Below are 14,765 nucleotides of genomic sequence, written 5' to 3'. Positions count from 1 at the left end.
TTCAGATTTGACTATTAGGAGGTTACTTTCAATGGACCAATCGAAGCAAAATACTCTAAGCCAGAACGCAGTGGGCTGAGGTGCGAATGCGAGTCCGGAAGGCAGAAGGAGTTAAACAAAATGAAGCGGGGGCGGAGCATGGAGCCAGAAGGGAGGCCAAGGAAGATGAAGGCATGGAGGGAGTTGATTTAACCATGAAGAGAAGGAGAATTGAATGAAGAGGAAGAGGCTGGACATTCCAGACAGATGAAGGAAAACTGATTTCTGTTTCTGTGGAAAGGAGGACATAAGGAATACAAAAGAAGAGCTAGCCAGAAAGAAAATATTGGGTACCCTGAGAATAGAGACAGGAACGGTGAGGGAAACAGGTAACACAAGGCAACAAAATAAAAGAATTCTTAGCTATTTCAGAGCTAAATGGTCTCTTTTAGTCTCTCATTGGCTAAGAGTAGCACAGATGGTCTGTGACTTTAATATGGGAAAGAGGTGCCTTATTTGCTCTCAATTTTCATATCATTTCATGGGTTAATAATATTCCTTTAAAATGTCTGACAATCCAACTTCCTCACTGCCAGATAGAAGAAAGCTTCACTACTTTCTTGTTTTCACAGTGTATGTAATTTGAATCTGGTAATAATCTCTTAACAACGGAAGAGCTGATAAACATTGCCAAATTCTGTTTTAATCTGCAGAGCAAAATTCAAGCCACAAAAATCAGAGTTTCTTACTCATTTGAGAATATCAAAGGAGCCTCTTCTGAGGCAAATAATATACTTAATTTCAAATGATATTAGGAATACAGAAAATAATATATATATATAATGTGTCAAGGGCAAAAAAACAGTATAAATACAATCATCAACAATGAGAGAAAAGCTAAAATGATGCAGTAACAGCTTTTATGTGGTAGAAATGTCAAGTGAAGCTATTGTATATCACAAACACGTATAGGTTGGGGATGCTCAATACATAGGTTTAAAAGAGTTTAAGCACACACACACACACGCAAACACACGCGCACACACACACGCACACACACACATACAATAATCTGACTAAAAAGCTCCAAACTCATATCTAAACCAAAATAAAGGTATCTGAGGTCAACACAAAAAGAATATGCCAAACTCATTCTTCTGTGACACTACAGTTATGAGGGAACACATTATTATGTAAACTTAATTTTAAAAGAAAGAGAAAATCTATTTTCTGCTGACCAAAGAAGTGACTTACCGATGCTAAAGGAAAACTAAAGTACAAAAACACTCACTGTCAATAGTGTGTTACAGAATTAGCAAACCATATTCATGATCTCCATGTGGTGATGAATGCAATTTTTATAAGTGGGTATTAATACATATTATTTTATGGTTGCAAGTTCACTAGGATCAATTAATCTAATGCAATGGTCAACAATATGACTTGATATGTTAATCACCTAGGTTTACTGTGGGATGATACTGCAAGGAAAGGCTTCTGAGACAAGGAAATTACTTCATGGGATGGCATTCAATAACTTCCGCTGAGAAGTAGAAATTATCTGATTTGTCAGCAAAGAAGGCTAGTGACAACGTACCTTCTGTCGGGTGGGTGCTGCATGTGGCCAGTCTCCTCTGGACAGTCCTGTAACATGGGCTGCAGTTCTTCCTGTGGGGAGGGAGTCAGGGTGGCAGTGGACTGATGGCTATAGGACACGGCAGCTGGAGAAGACGCTGCTCCCCGAACAGGCGGAGTGGGGCCTCGTTCATCTTCCTCTTCTTCTAATTCATCTTGTTGCAAATACATCCTAGCTGGTGGCACGGGACACGGCATTTCTTGGTCATAGCTAAAATAAATGATAAGGATGTGTAGACTTACTGCAGGTTATTCAAATCAACTATTTGGATAGTAATGAAATGTCACCTTTAAATTGTTTTTCAATTTGCATACTAAGGAGCTATTGTTGAAAAAGATTTTACCTCACAAGGTTTGTGAATTACTGCATAAACTATTTTTCTCTAAGAGATTGTAATTTACATTAGCATATTATAGGGTCTTAGAAGTCATACAATAAAAAAATCCACTTAACATGGCTTAATTTAGTACAACCCCAATGTATTTGGTATATTTTGTCCCTCCAATATGTTCTCTAAAAGACTCAAAGATGGTATTACAGAGGACCTGAAGACGAGTTGCTACATTTAGAGAAAAATTACCCTTGTTTTCTTTTTTTGAGATAGATTTTCGCTCTTGTTGCCCAGGCTGGAGTGCAATGGTGCAATCTCGGCTCAAAGCAACCTCTGCCTCCCAGGTTCAAATAATTATTTTGGCTCAGCCTCCAGAGTAGCTGGGATTATAGGTGTGCATCACCACACCCAGTTAATTTTTGTATTTTTAATAGAGACGGGGTTTCTCCATGTTGGCCAGGCTGGTCTCGAACTCCTGACTTCAAGTGATCCACCTGCCTCAGCCTCCCAAAGTGCTGGGATTACAGGCATGAGTCACTGTGCTCAGCCAAGAAAAATTACTCTTAAAAATCCTTTCAGAGAAAGATATACTGGAGGTCAACCTATTTAGTCCAATACTACCCATTTTTTTTTCTCTCAAATTATAGTAGATCACTATTTCTTCAGTTGAACACAAAATGAAGTTGTTGGCTTGCATTTAGGATGGTGAGCGAAAAATACACATTCAACAATAAAATGCCCCGTACTCCTCTGCTGGAGCTGGGTGGGAAGCACGATGGATCTGGGGAACAATCATGCCTTTCTCTTTTCTCTTATCCTAGGGCGTATGTTTATTGATTATAAGGGCAATGATGTACAACACTATATAAACTGGTTCTGTTACCCATTTCTCTTGTTCATTCTCTACCATCCACCTTGTTTACCTGAATTCCGGGAAGTTGATGCTCAAATAATGTTTCTTTGCATCTTTCTTTACTTTCCTAATCTCACTGTCTCCCTTTTTGCCTCTTTCTTTTGCTTCCTTTATTAGCAAATAGCTGAGCAACTTGCCTACTCGTCCAGACTAGAAATGTTTTAGTCATCTTTGACTTCTTTCTTCTCCCTCAAACCACTCCCCAATTCATTTCTATTCTATCAATAAAAACTCTCTACAATCTATTCTCTTACTTTTATTTCTTGTACGTGCTACTGCAACAATCTTTTAATTGGTCTCCTAGCCTCCAGTCACTCCATTACTTCCAAAATTACATTAATATGCATCATATGCAGGTTATTCACGTGCTCCTCAAAATAAGAAATGACTCTCTAATTGTTTAAAGAATAAAATAAATGACTAAGCAAGACACTGGAGTATCTGTATAATCTGGCTTACATCTGCTGTCCTAGCATCCTCTCATTCCCAGCATGTGTTTCATGTTAGTTTTCCAGGAGTCCACATCTGTGTGGTCCCATGTCCATAAAACCCCTTTTTCTTAACTGAGAACCTTCTCATTTGTCCAGATCAAGAACAAATGTAGCCAGTCACGAAACCTTCATTCTTCTCCATTAGAACCAGTCTTTCTCCTTGGGGCACAGTTGCAGCTCCAATATAGCTTTTTTCTTTTTTCTTCTTTTTTTTCACCTATATTTACTTATTTCATTTTAGTCCTCTTATTTTTGTGAACCAAAGCAGCAATGAATGTTGTTAAAACAGCTTGGGAAATGCATTTTTAAAAATGCATTCAGGTCAAGTGGAATTGCTCATGCCTGCCTGCAATCCCAGCACTTTGGGAGGCTGGGGTGGGGACGATTGCTTGAGATCAGGAGTTCGACAGTCTGGGCAACACAGTGAGATACCATCTCTACAAAAAAATAAAAATAAAATTAGCTGGGCACTGTGGCACAAGCCTGTAGTCCCAGCTACTTGAGAGGCTGAGATGGGAGATCACTTGAGCTCTGGGGTAAGTCCCTGTTTCTAAAAACAAAACAAAACCAACCAAACCAAACCAAACCAACCAAACCAAACCAAATATAGAGTTTTGTTTTCATTACTTGCAGATTCTGTATCTGCAAATTCACTGACTCGGTGTAATTTATTTGTAAACCCCCAAATCGGTATCTATGGCATTTTCATGGTCATTCCCACAGACTCACAAAGAGGCCAAAAATTTGAGTGCCTGATGTGCGTGTTCCCAGCTGAGGTAAAACAAGGATACACTTTGCTTTCTTGTGTCAGTTCTCACACAGTAAACAAGCGTCCTTTCCGTGGTTTACTTACCGCCATGTTTGTCAAAATGTTTTAAGCTTTATATTAGTGATTTCCCTCTTAAAACAGCCCTCAAAAGAAGTGCTTAATGAAGCGCTCTTAGTGAGTCTAAGCCTTAGAAGGCTGTAATGTGCCTTAAAAAAAAATCTATGAAATAAGCTTTGCTGAGGAATGACTTACTGGGTTCCATGTTAATAAATGAACAATATATATTAAATAAGCATCTTTAAAAAATACATAAAACAAGGTTATGTATTGGTCAGCTGACAAATATGTTGTGGTTAGAGGTTAGAAGGAACCTAGCCCTGTATTTCCCCTAGGACCAATGGTTCAACATTTGTTAACTCACTGTTCACAAGAATTTTAAAATGTATAAATATTGTGGATAATGAGAGCTCCCTGTAAATATTTTTATATAAGAATTTTACTTAAAAATGCATTTTATAAAAAGATTATTAGAAAATTGAAACACAGAGACTTTGTTTCTGGGCACAGTAATACACTTTTCTGTGTGTGCAGAATGAAGGAATGATATCTTTACAGCAGTCACCAAAAAGACCGTATTTTCAGGTATATTTTATGATGTATTCGCTAATTCTCCACCTTAAAGGAGTTTTCCTCCTTTGGTTTAAAGCAGCAGCTGTTTTGTTTTGTCTGGTGGTACCATGTCCAGTTCTACAGATTCTGGAGTGAGAAAGAGGTACACTAACGTCGTAATTGCTATCACGTGGACTACTATACTTGTTAAGTCTTTGGGAGAAACAATTCAGCAAAGTTCACATTTCTACAAAGAGTTCTCAGCATAAGGTGATAATATCTAAGAACGAATAGCCTTCAGGATACCATCGTTGTGGTATCAATCCACATGACTGTCTTACAAAAATTTCAAGACATGTCACAGAAGTTGTAATATTCAAAAATCACAAAATCATATATCCATATGTTAAATTATGTATACATACACAGGATATACACATGAGCTAATATGTATTCATTTTTCTATTCTATTCTAGGCTCCAAAAGAATCTTTTGAAGCACAAATTCCTTTTTTGGAAGCAGCAAGGAGAATTTTTACTTCCTGCTGACCAGCACTGTTTTATTTAAAGGCAACTGTTTGTGGACCTTAGGAATCTGTCTTCTCTTGACCCCCTAGTTTAATAATTGCTTAAAATGGGCGGAAACAATCATATTACACTGTTTACATCTGTTTGGACACTCCTCTTACCTTTCATCTACAGAAATGTTGTACTCTTCGCTATTGCTGTGTGGAGGAGGATGTGCTGGGGGAGGAGGAAGCAGGTCTGCCCAGTTCATGCCACCCTGTTTTGGTACCTTGGGTGTTCTTGCCCCTTTCTTGTGCCCCTGACTCCCTAGAAAGGAAATAAAATACAAGCCATTGATCTCTGGCCTTTAAATGTTTTCTATTAGTCACAAATTAATCATTTTTTGTAAATATGATTTTATAATTCATTTATGTATACAGAGATAAACATGCTTTTTCATTAATTTTAAACAGAACTTTGTACCAGAGAAAATGCAAGGTACTGCAATGAATAACTGCAAAATAAATAGCAAAAAAGCAATAAAACCATGAATGAATGTTTCAAGTCATATCATTAATAGTGATCTTCTTACAGCAATTAATTGCATTATGGATTATCATCTCAAACAAATGAGCTGTAGACATATTTTCTGGAGTTCCTTTCTATTATTTAATTGCTGGAACCTAAAATACAATATGATACAGATATGATCTATTAGAGTTCCACTGTTGCATTAAATCACTGAATATATATAATTTGTACTTGTCCATTGAAATGTTTTAGGCACAATGAAATTACTAGTTTCCTTCAGAAAGGCAAGTACAGATGAAATAATAGCTGGAATGACTGATTGAACTAATGACAAAAGAAGCAGAAAAATGATTTTTAAAAGGGACAGAAGTGTTTTCAGCCACTGTTTCTATACAATGATGGCTTATGGTAAAATGATGTTGCTTGAACATTCTTAGTAGTTTGACATAGCCCAATTATTCAAGTGTTCCAGTGTTCTCATTTTAGATTCGGCATTATTTTTTTTTAAACACAGGAGGCTATATATTTGAAAGCATTTATTTTAACGAAAATTTTAGATCAACAAGTATTTTGGGATAAAATATCCCCCTTTCCAATATGTTACATTTTAGATTCATATGTGAATTACAGACGATGAGTCTACAATTATTTTTCTCATAATGTCCCTTTATATCAGTGAATTATCTTGGTCTTATCTTTTTAACCCTATCCAATCCTTCTCCAAGTCACGTAATACATGAGTCAGGTCTGACCATATTCAATGAACCTTGATATTTTTGTCACTTGGGAATTTTCAGTCAAATGGCAGTGTTTGTTAAGCCAGATGTTCTTGTACTAGTATGTTACTGCAGCAAGCGTGCGCTAGGGACAGGCTGTTATTAATAAACTACGATTATCAGTACTACGTGTATGTGTCTCTGTTCTCTCACCCACCACTCAGGTGTCCAGCACTGGGATGACTGTGCATGTGTTCTAGACTAGACATTAACCCGCGCCTTCCGCTGGATTTCCTGATATACATCTCCTGTAGCAACTCCACCAGTCCTGGCACAGATGTCTCCTATACCCTATTTACTTGCTTTTTACCATCTTTACATCTTTTTACCATATATTCACAGAATATCAAATAGTAGAACATCCAGACCTAGGTATCTAAGCTGAGGGATACCGAAGGTCAATTAAACATTCACAACTAGAATCACTGTTTATTTTCCCATTAAGATACGGTTTTCTCTGGGTGACTAAAAATTCAAAGATGAAATGGCATAAGATAATCAAATATCAAAATATTTCATATGATTTTCTTAAAAGTAGATCCTTGAAATATTTCTCTTAATTCAGGATTGACTTAGTTTCAAAAAAGAAGTCATTTAATAAGATGTCAATCGTTAAAACAAACAACGTATAATAGAATCAGAGTAAATCTAAAAGGTAAAGGGCCATTTCTAAGTTCCCTTAAATCCAACAGAAACACAGGCTAGAAAATGCCAAACCAGTGTGTTAGTTAAGGGAAAACTGTAAAACGCAAATGCCATATTCATTACAGAAGAGGGGTGGAGACTCTTGGCTAAAAGCCCCTAAGAACAACTTGAATCCAGTTGCTGGGAAGTGGCATTTCTACGCTCTCCTGGAGAAACATTGCTAGAGTCAAGATCAATCGGTCTTGTTCTCATTGTGGTGTGACGTGCCACATGTTAGTTCTAATAACGAGCTGCCTTTAATTAGAAAAACAGGACTTAAGCACCCAGCAAGCTCCCATCTGCAGCCCCTATCAGGAGAACAGCTGGTAAACAGCTGCAACAGCATGAAGACCACAGGGAAGAAGCCTCAGTGGGGCTTGGGGAGGCACTTACAGACTGAGGTTGGGAGGTTGCTTTACGAAGCTTCAGAGCAAGAACTGAGGGATCGTAGAGAGATGATAAACTGAGACAGGTTCCTCTTGGACCTGAATCTCGTGTTATTGTCTCTTACGCTTTTGATTCTGCTCAGGCGTCCTCAAACATTATGTGCTTTTACAGGCTGTTTCAAATGGCAACATATTTAGCAGGTTAACTCTATGTGCAACATTTTAGTTACATTTTGGCCAAGGGGGAAAAAGAAGTCCCCACTGCCTTTAAAGATTAGGCAGACATGTTTCTTCTGGCTTTGCTAAAGCTCATTAACAAGAAAGAAAATAGGACACTCAGTCTTTGTTGCCAAATAGAACATAAAATGATTTAGTGAGTGGAAAGTCCCTCAAATTGCAGAGACAAGACCATGCCTGAGACTCAAATTACATAAAGTGATTTAGACATGTCACCTACATACGTCAGTCCATTAGCACTCAATTTGTAATCTTGGAAAGTACCAGCTTTTTAAAGGAGAGGTTCTTTGGTTCACCTTACTTACCAGATGTACTACTGCCCCGGTCTGAGCTGTTGTAGGAGCCTCCTGTGTTCTGGTCGTATGATTGGTTGTATGGGATAGTTGGAGGAATTGTGTCATTTGCTCGATAATCTAGACATGTCAGATGAAAAAAAAATTATTTTCGCTTTGTGAGCAATTTCACATCTCTGCTTTATCTATATTTCTGGTAACTAAAGAAACAAATTGGACCATTTATTTGCCTTTTTTCTCTTTTATTGTTGTATTCAGATTGTCAGGATATAAAAAGGCTAACACTCCAAATATATATAAACTATACATAACTTTAATAATACAATATGATTTTAATAAGAAATCACAAAAATATGTCTGCAAATCATAAAAAATAAATCACAGTAACATAAAAATAAAACTGAAACTTGTCAGCAAGGTTATATCTAATAAAAAATATATATCCATAATAATAAAAAAACCAAATATCTTAATTTGCCCCAGAAATGCTTCTGCTTACTTAGGCAAAGGTGAAAATCCAAATGATAAGCTCGCCACTGGAATGTAGTCAGTAATAATCTGTCATCTAGTTGCACTCCAGGTTCTTTATTATAGTCTGACATACCAAATCTGCTTACAAGCAGTATAAACAATAAATCAGAGTTCTGAAATATTTGTATGGAGGCTCTCAGGGATTTCTGAAGTCCACAGTAAAACCATACACTATGAAGGAATAACGTGACAATAGTTTGAATCACCACTGCAAATTCCATGATTACAGAAAGTGTCCTATGCATCTTCGTCAGTCTTTGTCATGAACTTATGCAAAAGTCTCAATCAAGATTTATTAAATTGGGTTATTCTACCAATCAAGTACTTTCTTAAACTTGAGAAAAGGCTAGCTGACTTCATTCTCAAGTTAAAATATAATATTAACTTAACTGAAATTTTTAAGTTACATTTTTGTTATCTTCAACTGCGATAAATTGTGTTTTCGAAGAAAATGTTACCAACTCAACCCTAAAGAAAGTAAGTCTATATCTCCAATTATCCACCAGAAAATGTATTCTTTACCTGGACTAGAGGGGTTGCACTGCCCCCATCTATTCACATTAGAGCAATCCTGTCCTGGTTTTCCTAGAGGTATAACTTTGCAAATCATGTTATTAAAGCAGTAGCCTAAAGGACTACAAAGAAATCAAACACCTACCTTTTCCAACTCATGCACATTACAATACAGAAACATTTCCTTCAGGCCACAGAATGCCATTCTGCGACTTCAAGTTAATACTAAACTCAATTTATTTTAGGTTCTATACGGACAGACTTCAATCAGGTCAACCAAGGAAATTTAGGTTCTAAAATTATACATTGTAGCAGTCTTAATAACCACATGAGGTGGGAGACACACAACAAATGGAACCACTTCTCCAGTTCAAGTTTAATTTAATTATTTTATATCAGGTTGATATAAAAATGCCACTGGTTTATATGACCACATAGAAGCAATTATCTTCCATCCTCTAGTGGAAAGAATGGGATAGTCTATTTATTGAAAATGTGAGGTACTGTGACAGTTGTACATCTGCCTCATGAATAAAAGATTGTCCGTCCCAATCCCTCACCTGCTATTAAATTTAAATTAATCTCAAAACCATTTGAAAATACTTATATATCATTATAAAATAAATTTTCCAAGGTTATTGTTGTGCTAATTAACTCTTTGACACTGGAAATTTTGAAACCAAAGAAATAAGAAAATCTCAGCGACAGAAGAAAAGATTTTACTTGCTAGTCGCAGACAAGTTTCGACATCTAGTCGAGGTGCTGAGAGTGTCATACAGAGACAGATGGGAATGCGTGCAAGCCTCTTCACCTTTGTTCAGCTTGTTTTGCTCCATGATGTTGTACTGAACTGGTGCCACTTCTTGTTTCTGCTGTCCCAGTGGTTTCCAGTGCTTCTCGCCAGAGTCCCCGCTGCCGTTGTTCATGTTGTTGCTGAGGTTTGACTGGATGAGCTGAGTGGTGGCGTAAGGAGTAGGCTGCCCTGATGGATTGACAAAACGCCCATCCTTCAGATTTGGGCTATTGAAGGTTTTCATCTCATTGATTTTGTTACTAAGGTCCACATCACCATAAACAGTTGACTCAGGGAGCATCAGATTTGTTTGTTTGTTATCCAGTTGGTTGTTATAATTTGCTATACAATCAGCTATGTGCAATGGAGAGGAAAAGGAAAAAATCATTCTGCATGGTTATTCCTTTTAAATTTCTTTCTACGTAGCTTTGTGAGTCATAAGAAAATCGTTACGTAAAGTATAAGTGGGCTTAAATAAGATGAAAAAAAAGGGCCAAATATCCACATGTGCTTTCCAAAGAAAATTAATAATTGAAAAAATAAAAGAGGGTACACAGAATTTGCAGAGACTAAATAAATTTGAATTTCTGATAGTGCTGAAGTAAACAACCAATTTAAAATAATTTTCATTTAATAGCTTCATTAATAAAAATTCAACTAAAATAATATATACATGTATATCTTTATGTGCCAACTTTTTATTTGCTAGTCTTTGCTTACTGAATTATTTGAAGCTACTGGTTAGCTGCTGAAGCAACAGACAAAGCATATAAATTGAAAATCCAAAGGGAAAAAACTACTCATAGATCAAAGAACTTGAGATTTTGAGACATATATATATATATTTTTGTTGTTCTTGTTGTTTTGTTTTGTTTTGTTTTTGAGACAGAGTCTCGCTCTGTGGCCCAGGCTGGAGTGAGCGGCGCCATCTTGGCTCCCTGCAAGCTCCACCCCCCGGGTTCCCGCCATTCTCCTGCCTCAGCCTCCCGAGGAGCTGGGACCACAGGCGCCGCCACCGCGCCCGGCTAGTTTTTTGTATTTTTAGTAGAGACGGGGTTTCACCGTGTTAGCCAGGATGGTCTCCATCTCCTGACCTCGTGATCCGCCCGCCTCGGCCTCCCACAGTGCTGGGATTACAGGCGTGAGCCACCGCGCCCGGCCGCGATTTTGATATTTTATAAAATATTTACATTTAAAAGATACGAGGAACGGGGGTAAAATGATAGTAAATACTACTAAGGAGAATTCTATTAGTACTTGTCGTAGTCATGTTGGATAATCATTATCCGGAAAACATGCTATATAATCATTTTCTCATGGTTTCATAATGACACCCAAGAAATATAAAATGACAATAATAATAACAAAAGGAATCATAGTAACCTGGGTCATTGAATCAAATAAAGACTAAAATAATACTTAAATATCTAATATCTCATTTCCACTCCGGTTTTCTCTCCATTAAAATATTTGGACATTAAATAACTGAATACACATATATATAACATATACATTCATATGTGTATATATATATATATATATATATACACCCTGCAGTTGAAAATATTAAAATAGTAGGAAGAACTGAAATCATATTTTTAAATTAAAAGTTTTTAAAGAGAAAAATTAGTTAAATTACAATGGTAAAAATATCATCATTTTATTCATGCTGTCCAAAAGTGGTACCAACTTAACAAGTCACCTGTAGCACTGGATATGTTAGGTTTTTAACTGGATATGTTAAAAATTATAAATTAACATGCTTGTTACTAAAGATGTAAATGTGAATATAATCTTAAGAAAAATGAGTTAACTTCTCTATCCTACTGAATTCAACTATTCTGCATTTCAACCATGAACCATCAGGGAGCAGAAATATTTGATTGATCTGGCCTTTGCGATTTCTATTTCTAATTTCTAGTTTTGTTTAACAGTGGTTAAGAAATACTATAAAGATCACATGGTTTTTGCATTCTCATTTTGTTTCGCCAGCCTATCTATATGTGTGTTATCCGACAGAACCTTGGAGATATTGGACATGGTCTACTCTGCTTTGTCCGATACAGCAGCTACTAGTCACATGTGGCTCCTGAGCACTAGAAATGTAGCTAGTGCAAAAGAGGGACTGAGTTTTAGACTGCGTTTTATTTAATTAAATGTAAACAGCCATCTGTTGCCAATGGCTACCATAATGGACAACACAGCTCTACCTATTAATTTAAATGGGTATTGCCATTTTTTCTCTTCTATGGGTCTCAACCCAGTTTTTCTTTTACTTATGATTACATGCGTATCTATCTGTCCAGACACTCAGCATACGGACCGCTAGAGGGCAGAGACTCGGTCATGCGGCTATGTCAGGTCCACAGCCAGTGGAGACTCAGGATTCATTTTAAGGGCAGACATGCAGATTGCTCTATGATTGGTTCTTTATCGTGCTTAACATCTTTACTTAACTCTAACTTCTCCCTCGCCTTTCCTTAATTCCATAGGTTATTTTACTTCTATCATCATAGAGATTCCTTACAATTATTTTACTATTTCCTATATTGCGAATATTGTTTTTTTTTTGGGGGGGGTAAAGAAATCTTTGGTAATTTTTATTCCTTTACATCTTGCATAATGTACATCCAATTTTTTCCTATTATGTTTTGGCATGAAATTTTAGTCACATATACATCTGACCCAGAAAACAAACAATAGAAAATATATGTATGCATACACACCTGCAAAATATATATATAAGTGTGTGTGTGTATATATACACATAATACATATATATGTGTGTGTATATATGTATGTATACACACACAATATATACATATATATATATATCTCATGTCCTCAGGATTTGCTAATATACTATAAAATCTGATTTAAAATTCCAGTTTTTATTTAAATTTTTGTATTACTGTTGTATATTATTATTATTGTTTTTGTTATTAAAGAATTTGGTTCATTATAACTAAGAATTTATTTACCTTTTGATCTATGTTATTCCCAAAATCTCAAAAATGATTAAATATGATTAAAGATTATTTAATTACAATTAAAAATTATATAGCGGGCACAGTAGCTCACCCCTATAATCCTAACACTTTGGGAGGCTGAGGCAGGAGGGTTGCCTGAGTGCAGGAATTTGAGACCAGCCTGAGCAACATAGCAAGACCTGCATCTCTACAAAAAATTTTTTTTAATTTGCAAGGCATGGTGGTGCCCGCCTGTGGTCTCAGCTACTTGGAGGCTGAGGTGAGAGGATTAGCTGAGCCCAGGAGGCTGAGGTTGCAGTGAGCTGTGTTAATGCCACCATACTCCAGCCTGGGTGAGAGAGTGAGATCCTATCTCAAAAAACAACAAACAAACAAACAAACAAAAAGGGTAAAATAAAACGTAATCACATACATTCTTATCAACATAAATACTTGTGACCAGCCTGGCCAACATGGTAAAACCCTATCTCTACTAAAATTATAAAAATCAGCTGGGTGTCGTGCTGTGTGACTGTAATCCCAGTTACTTGGGAGGCTGAGGGAGGAGAATCACTCGAACCCAGGAGGCGGAGGTTGCAGTGAGCTGAGATTGCGCATCTGCACTCTAGCCTGGGCTACAGAGTGAGACTCTGTCAAAAAAAAAAATTGTTTTTTAAATACTTTTACGGCTGGGCACGGTGGCTCACGCCTGTATTCCCATCCAACACTTTGGGAAGCTGAGGTGAATGGATCATGCGAGGCCAGGAGTTTGAGACCAGCCTGGGCAACATGGCAAAACCCCATCTCTACTTACAAATATATATACATAAAAATTAGCTGAGCCTGATGGTGCATGCCTGTAGTCCCAGCTACTCGGGAGGCTGAGGCACGAGAATCACTGGAACTCAGGAAGCGGATGCCACTACCCGCCAGCCTGGGTATCAGAGTGAGATTCTGTCTCCAATAAACAAACACATACATACATACTTTCCCATGATTTTATTTTTCCTTATTTGCTATCGATTGTATAATTTATCTTCCCAATTATCTGGGCAAAATATTTTTGGTGGACTTTAGCAAAGTATGGAGGTTAAGGGATGGAGAAAATACTTAAATCAGGCTATTTTGCTAAACGATAGTCAGCACTGGATAAAATATTGGTCAAACTTTATCTTCCCATGTAGGGAGAGGGAAAGAAAACATCTTCTGGCTGGTTCCTTAAAAAGCTTATACAGATCACGCTCTCTCTGCGTCCCTAACCTGGGCGACTGTAGGTAGTGAGGTTGCTGTCGCTGTTTCCATTGCCTGCCGTGCAGCAGTTGATGGAGCAGTCGTTGTGATTGTTGCCAGTATTAGGCCACGTGTCTGCCAGCCATGGCTGCGTGGCAGGTTCACTGATGTTGAGAAGTCCAGGCCTAAATAAAAAAATACATAAAAGCAAATGTTATATGAATAGAGAATGATATTTTCTATTGAAAATTCCAATAACTTCCTCATCTTGTTATTCTCACCAATCACCTGATGAACTATGCTGAATGACATTATTAGCCCTTTGATTCTACACTCAAGGCAACTTACCATAAGGTCCTGGGATGCACCTCCATTTACACAGCCATAACTGTACCTAGGAAGAGCTATGCGCCAGACCTAAAATCTCATATCGTTTGCAACGTTCTACTCTGCCTTTAGTCAGAATGCTTAAAAATCAAACATGGAATCTGAAAATATTTTTTAGTCTTTTAGTGGCTTAAAAAAAACGCCCTAATTCAGATAGTTGGCACTTCTTCATTTTGACCCATTAAAAAATTGTGACTCCTT

The 14,765-nt window shown here is 37.1% G+C and overlaps 1 protein-coding gene across 8 annotated transcripts in view; it reads right to left on the bottom strand.

Moving 5' to 3' along the window:
• ROBO1 (roundabout guidance receptor 1) overlaps nucleotides 1–14,765 on the bottom strand; it is a 1,154,304-nt gene that overhangs the window by 28,760 nt on the left and 1,110,779 nt on the right. For 6 of the 8 annotated variants that reach the window (XM_005548415.4, XM_065539306.1, XM_065539308.1 and 3 more), the window contains 5 exons: nucleotides 14,208–14,362; nucleotides 9,997–10,332; nucleotides 8,154–8,261; nucleotides 5,417–5,561; nucleotides 1,577–1,825 (listed from right to left, as the gene is read on the bottom strand). In XM_005548415.4, coding sequence (XP_005548472.3) covers nucleotides 1,577–1,825; nucleotides 5,417–5,561; nucleotides 8,154–8,261; nucleotides 9,997–10,332; nucleotides 14,208–14,362 — 993 coding nt within the window. The remainder of the gene's footprint in view (nucleotides 1–1,576; nucleotides 1,826–5,416; nucleotides 5,562–8,153; nucleotides 8,262–9,996; nucleotides 10,333–14,207; nucleotides 14,363–14,765) is intronic. The other 2 variants (XM_065539309.2, XM_065539310.2) reach the window with 1 other exon arrangement.

Source organism: Macaca fascicularis, chromosome 2 (genome assembly GCF_037993035.2).
Source record: "Macaca fascicularis isolate 582-1 chromosome 2, T2T-MFA8v1.1".
NCBI lineage: Eukaryota > Metazoa > Chordata > Mammalia > Primates > Cercopithecidae > Macaca > Macaca fascicularis.
Note: the sequence above shows the minus strand (reverse complement) of the source record. Positions and strands in the feature narration are given on the sequence as shown.